General features: G+C 44.1%; 2 protein-coding genes across 2 annotated transcripts; both read left to right on the forward strand.

Moving 5' to 3' along the window:
• The first annotated feature begins 6,620 nt into the window (after positions 1–6,620).
• On the forward strand, positions 6,621–7,261 carry LOC123050473 (uncharacterized). Its single transcript, XM_044473262.1, has one exon. The coding sequence runs from the start codon at positions 6,707–6,709 to the stop codon at positions 6,992–6,994; it is 288 nt and encodes a 95-aa protein (XP_044329197.1). The 5' UTR covers positions 6,621–6,706; the 3' UTR covers positions 6,995–7,261.
• A 2,548-nt stretch (positions 7,262–9,809) lies between these two features.
• LOC123050474 (uncharacterized) lies at positions 9,810–10,351 on the forward strand. Its single transcript, XM_044473263.1, has one exon. It carries the CDS (start codon positions 9,948–9,950, stop codon positions 10,218–10,220), a length of 273 nt encoding a protein of 90 aa, XP_044329198.1. The 5' UTR covers positions 9,810–9,947; the 3' UTR covers positions 10,221–10,351.
• Positions 10,352–12,420: the final 2,069 nt, after the last annotated feature.

Here is a 12,420-nt window from a genome sequence, read left to right on the forward strand (position 1 = left end):
GGCCTAAGCATTTGCGAATTTGAAAAAAGTTCATTGATTTTGAAAGAAGTGTTTTAAAACACACACTAAAAAGTCCAAGAAATCGAAAAGGATTCACAAATTTGAGAAAAAGTTCACAAATTTGTTTTTTTAATTTAGAAAGTTCACGCATTTGAAAAGGCAGAAAAAGTAAGACAATAAAGAAAACAAAAAACCAAGAATAAACATAACAAAACCTGGTTTAGAAAAAACATGAAAAAACTGGCCTGAAAGTTCAAGAAGTTATATTTGCCACATAAGAAAGAAAAAAGAAAGCAAGTGGACGCAACAAGTGACCTGTCCCGGTTGGTTACTAGAATTTAAAGTAAACCTGGAGGGTAGGAGTTTGAATCTCGCGTGATGCACAATTTTGAAGATTAAAAAGAAGAGGAAAAAATCTGTGTATAGGCGGTACATACACACACCACTAAGAGAGTGATCCCCACTAACTTACTCACCATGCTATTATAAATAGTATAAGACCCACCTCTACATGCAATAATGCATGAGAAAAGGCTCTCCACTACATTCAACCATGCATGTGAAAAAAAATTCTATTTAATTATTCTACTTGTATTTAATAAATATTGTTACAACTACAGATGATCAAATATAATAAGTCATATGAATTTTAAATTTTGGTTGTCATGTTATAAATCTGAATTTTCGTTAACCAATTCCCGCTATAACGCGCGGGGAATTATCTAGCTTTTAGAAAAGACCACCCTACCCTTTATTATGAAGAGGTATGGAGAGATCTTCTTTGTTGATGTGTTTAGGGGGTTGTATCGAAGCAGAAGTGTTAATTAACAGTAAAGGTAAATTTTACAAAGAGTGGTGTTTTGACACATGGGAGCATATGCTCCTGGATTTTAAAATGTGTTTTAAACATATTATGAAATGTCACAAAATTCTGATAAAATGATTCTCGCGTACATCTCGACATTTTACCTGCACACAAACTCGTTTCATGGAAAATCGACAACTTTTGTGCCACATGCAAAAAGACAAAATTTTAGTGTTAAAAAAGGCTTTTTATGAGACATTGTTTTTTTGTCTTTTTTTACACAAGGTGTATAAAATGTTGTTTTTTCACGAAACTTGGCATGTGCACATACAATGTTGAAATGTGTGCGTCAAATTTGTGTTCGGGATTTTTTGACATTTTGAAATATATTTTTCGATGGCAGGAGCATATGCTCCCATGTGCCAAAGTGAATTTCCGAATTTGAAAGACTTGACACACAACACACTGGATAGCATGCCACTAGTAATAGATGTAACAAATCATAAACTGTAAATCAGAAGAAGGTACATCAGTTCTATGCCATCCACGTGTATACACACTACTTGACAAAATAAGCCACTATCGCACCAACGCTATGCATGGTTTGAACATATGGAGGAAAATAATCCTGGCATGATGGAAGAAAAAAGAAAATATAGCCATCCAGTCCTCAGCCACACAAAAAAAGTATAGCCATTGACTATCTGCTAACTTCTATGACTTGGTAGTAAATGCTCTTACTTTTTACAAGGTAGAAGTGTGGGAGGTACTGAAAAAACATAAAGAAGAGGGAAACAAATACTAGAACAACCAGTTGGTTAGTGAAAAATCATAACAATTGATGAAAACCTTGTGTGCATATGCAAGTTGATCTTTTTTTTGCGGGAAATATGCAAGGTAGATCTACTGGATACAAAATATGCACTTGTTCATTTAGATAAAAAAGACAAGTTGATCTACTAGGTACCAAATATCCACTTGTTCATTTAGATGAAAAGACAAGTTGATCTACTGGATACAAAATATTCGGTTGTTCATTTCGATGAAAGACAAAGTGCATCTAGTCGGTAAAAAGTATCCCCATGTTCAATTAGATGAAAACATACTATGTAGTTATTTGAGTACTCCATAGCCTAAGAAACATTATCCCGGGGCTTGAAATATACTGGCCATGCTTGATCCAGAAGACATAAACTCAACAAACTGGAGCTAAAAGATGCTTATTTTGATTTCTCATGGGCATAATCATAATTACAATCATAGGAAAGTTCTTTTTCCTTTTGATAACGTTGGGATGTGTTTTTAACTCACTCAAGAACATGTATCCAAAAAGAACTATCCTTAAAAGACCAAAGATAGTACACACTGGGCACTCACAAAAAGCAGCTCAACAAAAGCACTACTAAAGGATGGCAAACCAAATGCAAACGTATAATAGCTCCATCAACCCAGAATTTTGATTCACAGAAATTCATTTCGCTACAGCAAGCAAACAAGTCAGGTGCATCTAGTGAGCTAAAACCTGAACTGGAATGCAAGATACTGTTTTTCTCTAAAAGGAAATGCATTATACATGTGGCTTCACCGAAATAAAATCGGCTTTGTGCCCTTCTCTTCACCAGAAGCATTAGTAAGCGCCAACCAAGGGACATTGCTTACCCAACAAATCTGGGTGAGGAAATAAACATCTTCAAGTTCACCACTAAAATTTTGCAAGCCACGATAGACATTAATTTATCGACCCAACATTGGCTGCAAGTACAAATTGCTATACCAATGTCAGACGGGTTAGTAAACCCCAACCATTGGATGAGACAGGCAAACAACAAAGACGCCAGGATGACCCAGGAAAAACTGCAGCAAAGATATATGCAAAAAACATGAAAATGCATTCTATGCCATCACACATGTTCTTATTTTGCCTTTGCTGGCATTTCCATGGGTTCTCCGAATCTTAATGAAATTGGACTAACGACGAAAGGACAATTGAGGCCCCTAATTCCCTATTCTATTATTTTAAGCATCACACAAGGAACATAATAGAGACCAACTAATAGAAAAGAGTACTCTCTAAACTCTACAAACAAGATAAATTTGTCCTCGTGACGGATGCAGTCAAACATAGATAATAACAAACATAGTTTAGTAAGTTTATCTTGGTAGCTTCATCAAATAATCATCATAAATATTAATTGTTATCTACTAAAATTTTGTCTTTGCACAAGTGAAACTGGAACTACAAGAGCAACACTATAGAGCTGCCATTGTAGGTGCTACAAAGCTTCGGTTTCAAAGTAGAGAAGATACGCCAAGGATAACAGAACTAGAAAGTAGCCACTTACAGTATTATCCCGAAAACACTCTAGTAGGAATATCATCATTTTCCTGTAAATGTATACATTATAACGGAGCACATATAAATCATGCAATTTCATATCAAACTGGAATCTCTCTTAAAACTACATTAGTCCAAAGAAGATACATTTAAAACTATAGCGAAAGGGCCCGTGCATTGCAACGGGAGAAGCAAAATCATAACCTTCAAAGGCCATAAAAGCATAATGTTGTATCACTGATAACATTTTGGTCAATTTCATTAACAGTTTTAATACACGAACTTTTTAGAAAAATGACGAACATTTTTTTATTTTTAAAAAAATTGTTTTCAAAATTGTGAAGATTTTTTGAATATGCGAACATTTTTAGAAAAATTAAGAACATTTTTTGAATACACATACATTTTATGATTTATTAATTTTTTATTTAAAGTTCTCTTTTTTTAGTTTTTGGAACTTTTTGAAGTACCTAATTATTTAAATCCAGTCACACGTTTTTTAGTTACTGCAACTACTAATGCATTCGTAAGATATGATAGGCATGAACATTAAACCATGGTCGTACAAACAAATAGCAGCCAAGTAATAGTACTCGGTCCATATAAAAAAGGTAATTGTACTCGATGCTAGCACGTAGAGGGCCACAACATGTAAGCTCGATAAAAAAGCAGCAGCCATCTAGCCCAACGAGCAGTGCGTGTGCCATCTTGTCCATGAGTGGCTAATTGTCTCTCCTTGGACATTTGAATTCTGAATGTGAATATTAAAATGCATGTTACAAAATTTAATCTTTTCAACTCACGCTGCACTGTACATACAAATTTATTATTGTTGGTTCTTTTGTTTCTTGCACATTTTACAAGTGTTTTTTTTTTTGCCTGGGATAGTTTCAGTGCCGAATTGTTGGTTCTGTTGTTTTTGGCACGTTCTGGTAATAGTCCATTTTTGCCTGTGAGACAATGTCTCTACTGAACATTATGTAGTTTCTTTCTTGCACATTCTGTTGTTTCTTTCTTGCACACAGAGTTTGATATACTGAACTGTTCGTTCTGTTGTTCCTTGCAGGATTTGGCCTGACATGCTAATATTTTGGAGAAGAACAAGGTGTGTCATGGCGAAAAGTCCATTTTGACCTGCCGGTGAACATCTTGGGTCAGTGGTTATGTTCGCGAGAAGAAAAGAACCTATCGTGGTCAGTGGTTATCACTTGTCAAACTGAATCGTTATCGTCAAGTGGATGTTTTGCTTGGTGTTATCATCCTTGTCTTGTTGATTCTTTATGATTTGTGCTGCTTTGTTGAAGCTTGATGTGTTATGTTCATCTGGTTGCTCTTCTTCTCAAGATTGGAGCACTTGCAGATTTCTGTTGCTATATTAAGTTTACTATGTCGGTCATTGTTTGGTTATATATTTCTGTCAATTAGTTTTGTGCCTGAGAGCAAATCAGTTGTTTTGGACCTGGTCAAACCTCAGCTATTACTTGAGCAAGATCTGGGATGGTGACCCCTTGTACTGCAGCATCAACATTACTACTGTAACCATCTTGGCACTGACGATGATGGCTCGCACCTGTTGGATCATATCAATATGAGCCTCCTGATCTTATGCACAACCCTTCACGACACAGGACCGGCTTTGCTGTTCCGATCCTTGTTGCGTGCGTGCGCCCCATGGAAACCAACACCTGACAGCAATAGCAGTGGATTTTTCTTCTTCTTTGTGACTAGAGTTGTTTTGACAGTAACTTGGATTATGAGGTAATGAATGGTTTCACAGCATTATATATCTTGCGGATACTTTGATCGCCTCAAAGTATCGGTTTGTCGATATATTACTGTTAGGCATGCAAATGTACCAGATTAAGTAAGGGAAAGGAAGGCAACTTACCTCAAAATTATGTTGAAAAATCTGTGTTGGTCCCAAGCAAAACGTTGTACAAAAATGCAGTAGCAGTTGCGGGCATGTCAAACAAGTGATTTGATTTGGTTTGCAGCAAAAGGCTGAAAATCATTGTTCCTTGATAACTTGGAATAATTGATGGTAACTGAGAATTATATCACGCTAAAAAAACTAAAAATTGTATCAGTAACTGTAACTGTCCTGGGATGATAAGCAGTTGCACTGTCGCCTCAGCTACTATTTCTGTTTCCGTGGAGCATCGACCATATTGTTATGCAGCAGAAACTGTCTTCTCAGTTTCTTGTTGGAGTCTGCTATTTTTCCATGTTCCTACTCCATGCTGGCAAGAATTGGATCGGTTGCCCCTTATTTTCTGGATTTTTCCCAATTACACGAGTTTCTTGTTGGTAATTCAATAAAACAATCTGTTATTATGTGACCTGATTTCATAGAGGGAATGAAGATCGCTTTATTTGTTAACAAATAGTAACAAGTACAGTGAGTTTTTGTGTGTTTTCCAGGCACAGGCATCATTGGGCCAGCAGTCTGAAGGTAAGAGGAAAACACAGGGAGAGTGACAGCAAAGCAAGCAGAGAGGCATACAGAGAAAACAGACCCTACTCTGCAGAAAGGATAGAGCAGGGGGCAACAGAAAAGGAGTTGAATCTCAGCGATACACCCGGCTGCCCTCCAAGGTCTGACTCACATCTTCTCTGATAAATTCGAACACCTCCAGTCCCTCTGCAAGCGGTGTCCGTTAGAGATTCCGGCGTTGCGTTCCTCCCAACCAAATTCTTCTTTTCTGATTATTTTTCGATGAAGTCTGACCTGCTGGATCTGGATGTGCTTTCTGTGACTCGAGTCGGCTGGCTGTGCATTCGATGAGATCGTTGGTGGCGAACCTGTTATGAATTTCCTTGATCTGCACTCTGCTGAACGGACGGCACGACACCAAGTTGAACTAAAAGCTTGATCAGAGTGATGTCGTTTACTAAGACAACGTTAATAAGTTAAGTAAGCATGTTTTTTTTTCCTGATCAGAGTGATGACACAGCGCAGGCCCGTTTGCAGCCGTGGGTGCTCCTCGTGGAACGCTGCTGACACGAAGAAGCAGATCGTCATGGCCGGCTGGTATCTTTATCTGTGGGACGCTGCGTGCCTGAGCTGAATGAACAACTCTATATTGGCACGTCTGCATGATGCAGAGAGTGTCTTTATCTCGCTGTGTGTTACCACCAAGCATATTATATTAGAGCAAGTGCTACACTGCTACTACTCCCACTCCCAGCAAGTGGATAACACACTGACTTGAGCACAGTGACATTCTGACAGCAACACACAACTTGTGGCACGCCGGAATTCCCAGCCTCGGCTGGCGTCCGACAGCAACTTGAGGCGCCAAGCTAGCTAGGCACCCGGTTTCCGCCCACGACTAGTCCACAAACCACGCGCGCGCCCGTACGTACTACGAGGCAGCTTGCTAGCGACGGCCGGCATGTACGGTTACCCATGCCAACATCAGCATCTCCACTCTATAAAAACCACCATGAGGAGCACCGCCAATTTGCAGGCAGCTGAAAACCGCCACTTGCACACAGCACCGAAGGAAGCACGCACTCGAGCACCGTGATACCTACGTAGTACTACAACCGAACAATTTACTCGGATGGCGAGTGGTGGCGGCAAGGCGACGGCCTCGTCGTGGGCGGCGGCGATGAGCGTGGGCGCGGGCACGGTTGAGGCGCTCAAGGACCGGCATGCCGGGCTGTGCCGCTGGAACCAACACGCGCCCCCGTTCGTGTTCCAGCAGCGCGCCGGCACCTCGGCCGCCTGCGGCAAGGGCAAGGCGGCGACCACTGCCGGTGGGGCGGCGATGAGGAGGAAGGCGAGGCAGGAGCAGGAAGAGGAGCTTCGGACGGTGATGTACCTCAGCAACTGGGGACCCAACAACTAACTGTAGCGGATTAGTCATTACTTACATACTAGAGTCCTCTAGATCTTCTTGGATGGCTAGCTGCACCATTTCCTCTGGCTGGATGATGTGAGCTCAGCATGCACATTCAGTCTCGAGCTAGTGTAAGACACCTTATATACTTCCATGACCCGGAAGGTTTCAGAAACAGAGATTGACATCGCTTCCGGGCGGCCTCCTCAATGCTTAGCGGCAATCTGCAAACTGTCGCTCTGAATTTACAGCGTTGAGCATACAGATTTTCCTACAGTTCATCGCTGTTACTTTTTGTTGTTGTTGTTGTTGTTGTTGTTGTTGTTGTTGTTGTTGTTGTTGTTGTTGTTGTTGTTGTTGTTGTCTCCATGACCCCAGAAGGATTTCAGAAACAGAGACTGGGGGTAACTTCCCGCGCCTCTTCCCGGCTTGGCTGCAATTTGCAAGCGGTTGCTCAGAAATCAGAATTCGCAGCAGGAGAGGGCCTTCATACAATCCATCATCGTTACTCGTTAGGCAGGCAGTCATATGACGAAGGGAAGACAGTCCATTCAGTTGTCAAAAACGGCATATCCCGAAATGCTGCATGAATTACTTGCAGACAGAGCGGCCTGGTTCCTGAAGTCCTTGCTCGGTTGCTCCCATATAAACATTACCTGCAGCAGCAGCAGCAGCAGCAGCGTGAGTATGTTCAGAAGTGGCAATCCATTTCCTTGATATTTTTCCAAGCGACGAGCCTCAGGCACGCGAGCAGGGTGTTAACATAACTTGCTCAAGACAGGAATCGAGCTCACCTTTGGTGCATCAGTTTCACATATCAAACCATAATGAAGATATTCTGAGCAACTGACTCTTTCGGCCCACTGCACATGGCATGATAAGATGCATCTATTATGACTCAATCATACACAAATTTACAGTGGTAACTGTTTCCCCCAACCAATGAAGATATTCTTCGGACAGTTGTGAATTTTTTCAGTGTGAAGTCAGACATGTGATAGATGTGATGATCCTGTAAATAGGCGCACAATATGTTACAATCAGATCAAGCCAACAAATCACCAAATACAGGAAACTTGAGTTCAAGCTTACAAACATAAGATACATTTGGCATGGTTTACTAGGAACAATATCATACACACAGTTTGCATTGGTAATCGTTTGGGCCAACCATTGAAGATCCTCTGCGGCCAGTTCTTAATATCTTCTGTGTGAAGTCGGACATATAACACATGTGATAGTTCTATAAAAACGCACACAATATAAGTACTATTACAATAAGGTCAAGTCACCCAATGACTAATACAGAGAACTTGTATTCAAACTTACAAATATAAGCGTTCTTGGGAAACAAAACTTACAAATATAGGATTTTCACAAACTAAACAAACATAGGGTTCGTCACACAACACAAAAGGTATGCTACTGGGCATTATATGCCACTTTTATTAGGAAAATAACAGAAGACTGTCACATAAGAACAAACGGTACACATACCCGCACCATGAAGAATAAAAGGGTGGTGCAGTGTTACACGCTTCCAACTTGATGATCCTCCTGCCTCTCAAGGATGACTGCATGACTGAGCAAAGCCCACAGGTGCGTGATGAACTCCCCACCATTCGCGAGCTCCTCAATGTGCTCCTTTACATTATCTGATGGCGCAAGGTAGAGCAACATCTCTGCCCAGAAATCAGCCAGCACCTGCCAACGCTGTGTCACATCTTGAATGTCCTCGAGCTGCTTCCCCAGCTTGGCGCCACCCTCGAAGATGGTCTCCTCTGATCCTGCTAAATTCCTCATCACTTCGTACTTGTCCCTCGAATTTTTCAGGAATACAGTTGCTTCCACTGCAACTGCATCAAGCACACACAGTGTATCGTATGGGCGGCCAGGAAGAAGCTTTCGTGCAGAGACCAGCAAGTATGCACAATATTTCGATAGTTTTGTGGCAACGTCAAGATGTGGCCTGAGTTTGTTTTCCTCATCTGAGGAAACATTTTTCATTGTTGTCATCTCACAGTAAAATGTTCATGGGTCTTCAAATATTGCTTTGTAGTTCACAAACAAATTTCGTATATTCAAGTTTTTTTTCGCTAGTGAAAAAAAGATATATCCCTTAAAGTTGATGTAGTGAATGTGGCACGAGGATTGAACAAATGATGAACATTTATCGGACATCTTTTAAGAGAGAAAATTGTTCGAATATTGTCTACTAACTACTTGATTTATATCAAATAAAATATCACTAGCACAAATAGGCACTCATAGTTTATAAGAACTTCACGGTACCTTGGAACCGGCATGAGGGCATTGCAGAGATTTAGACATGCACATAATACACCAAAAAGATTATATAAATATGCCAGCCTCTTGTTAGATATTCTACATAATTTGAAAGTAATAAGAGTATTATTAGAAATTTTGTTGGTCTTTTTTCCTTGAGTAAGTAATACTTACATAGAAATTACGGTCTTGCACACAATTTTGAACTGTCAACACATGTTATATTTGACAACAGAGGGTGTATTACTAGTTTTACTCGGTAAAGCTGGACACCTTCGTCGTCCACTGCTGGTATCTCAACTCTGTCCGGTCCGAGTGGACAAAACCAGCCGCTCGGCGGTAAGAAAACAAAGACGGCACGAGGTAGGCAGCCACCTGCAACGGGACATCGACAGCGAGAGGTACGGCGCAAGCAAGCAAAGGTGTGTCCAAAAGCACCCGGTATCCTGGAAAACCAGCACCGGCGGCCGGCTGTTTTGCTCCGGCTCTCCCGTATATAATCCCGGGCCACTCTCGCTCTTCCTCCCATCAACACAAACAGGCATCAGTTGAGGCAGTCGAGCAAGAAAAACAAGCATCAGCACACTTTCTTCACCACCGCAGCTCCGCAAGTTCAGTAGCTCTATAGACACGGAGATCACAATTCAGTATCTTCTCTCCAGCAACTTAGGAGGAGATGGCTGGTCCGGCGAAGGCTTCGTGGATGGTGGCGATGAGCGTCGGCGCCGTGGAGGCGCTCAAGGACCAGGCGGGGCTCTGCCGCTGGAACTATGCGCTCAGCTCCATCCATCGGGCCGCCAAGGCAAAGGCCAACGTCCGCGGCGGCGTCTCGCAAGGCAAGAAGCAGCTTCCGGCCTTTGCGGCGGCCGTGGCGGAGAGGCGGCGAGCAGAGAAGGCCGAGGAGGGGCTGAGGACGGTCATGTACCTCAGCTGCTGGGGCCCAAACTAGGAGTACTAGTAGCTAGAGGTGTTGTGTTCGTCGGAGCAAAGTAAGCAACCATGGCTGATTGCCCTTTCCCCACGATTGTAAGATACCATAATGATTATGATGATGATGAAAATTTTGGCCTCAGTTTATGACTCTACATCACCCTACCTTGCCCTTGTGCTTCTGTGACTACTTTCCGAAAGGCCGAAGGCCAATCTTTATCAAAAGAGGCAGAAAAATGTTGAGAGTTGCACAGGCAGAGCAACTCCGCAAAGCTGAGAAGCATGCCGAAAGGATGGAACAGGGGGAGACAGAAAGGGAGTTGAATTTCAGCGATACACCCGGCTGCCCTCCAACCAAGTTCTTCTTCTCTGATTATATATTTTGATGATGACTGACCTGCTAGATGTGCTTTGTGTGGCTCGAGCCGGCCGCCTGTGCATGCGAGGCGAACCTGTTCTGAATTTATTTGCTCTGCAATCTGCTCAACGGACAAAATAACAAGTTAAACTAAAAGCATGACCAGAGTGATGTTGTTGATACGACAACGTTAATAAGTTAAGTAAACGAGTTAACTGGTAATCAGAGTGATGACCGAGTGAGAACTACCAAATTCGTTGATCAGAAAAAGGTATTACAAAAACACCCTCAAAGGAGGAATGCACCGCATAAAGACGAGTGCTAAAAAAGAAAAAAAGAAAAATAGGACTGCTCGGTTTATTGAGGAAAACCGGGCAAAAACCAAGCAACGCCTAGTTATACTAGGTCTAAAGCATCACAACACATACAAAAGCGCCGGAAAGCCAAAACCCCACAACACACCCGGGCGGGCACTCGAGCGCCTTCGCCGCTACCAAAGTGCACACCGACAACCGTCATCTTGTACCGGGCTGCCACGAGGATATCTGCAAACATCGAGGACACCAAAGAGGAACGATATGTATGCCGCTCCGATCCCACGAGGCAAGTAGACATAGCTCGCCTGGCGCAACTTGCATGTGAAGGTTGCTCTTAATGCTCTTACCGTCGACCGAACGACCAGCCGCAAACGGATGCACCACCAAAAGCTCCAAGCTCACCGAAACGCTGCCCGCTCCAGATCCACCACACCACCACTGACCAAGTGCTCCTCACACCAGAATTTGAATCCAAGGCAATGCTTCCAACAAAGTAATGACACCACTGGCGCCACCATTACACACGGTTTTCACCGGGAGACAAGAACATAGAGCAAGGAGAGGTGTCGGATCCCCTCGATGGCGCCTCCAACAAGGAAAATCACACCCAAAGGCATCATTCGCCATCAGCACAAACCGTAGTCGAGCATGACTTTCGTCAGGGAACCGGGCACCTATGCTGGGACGACGTCTCCAACACACCACCACCAGACCGGAGCAGCAGATGCTACTTGCTGCACCGCACAAAACTAGCCAGAGCACCGCCGGCAGCGCAAGCCCAGAGCATCCCGAAGGCACTGCCCAGACCACGCTACCCCAGACCACCATCCCGACAAGGAGCCACCACGCAATCCGCTTGCAAACAGTCGCCGGCCGAGCCACCTCCGGGCCTCCGGCCGCCATAGCGCCAGATCCGGCCGCTCCCAGCCAAAGGCCGCCAGCCGAGGGAGCCCGCGTCCCCCAGCGGCAACCCACAACGGCGACGTGCGTGCTCGCGCCGCTCCTGGGCCTCCACGTTGCGGTGACCGCGCCCAACGGCTCCCACACGCAACCAAGCGCGCGTGCTCACCAGCTGCTGGACGGGCGCGCGGCCAGGCACCTCCACTGCGTCGTCATGGATGTGCATCGCGCGGATCCGGCGCGCGGACCGCAGATCCAGAGCTCGTGGATCTCCTCTACACGTCCTCCAGCGGCTCCTCTCGACGCGCCACACCAACAAGGGGAAGTGCCCTGCCGCCGCCTTCCTCGAGGCCGGCCAGGCTTCGCCGGCGGGCACCCTCTGGCGGCAGCAAGACGGGTGGGGGAAGGGGAGAACACTGGCGGCGCTAGGGTTTGTGCCCCCCGTGTCGCCAGAGCGAGGCGACGCGGGGGCCGGGGAGGGTTCTACTTTTTGCGCCGCGTAGAATTAGAATACACCCGCGATGCTACTGCGTGAGCAGACGCTGACACGAAGCAGAGAGCAGCGGCAATGCTACATCAACGGACTCTTACGGGCGTTTTACAGGGAGAATTTGAGTTGGCGGGGTGTGATTGGACAAAGGGAG

This window comes from Triticum aestivum, chromosome 2D, assembly GCF_018294505.1.
Source record: "Triticum aestivum cultivar Chinese Spring chromosome 2D, IWGSC CS RefSeq v2.1, whole genome shotgun sequence".
Taxonomy (NCBI): domain Eukaryota; kingdom Viridiplantae; phylum Streptophyta; class Magnoliopsida; order Poales; family Poaceae; genus Triticum; species Triticum aestivum.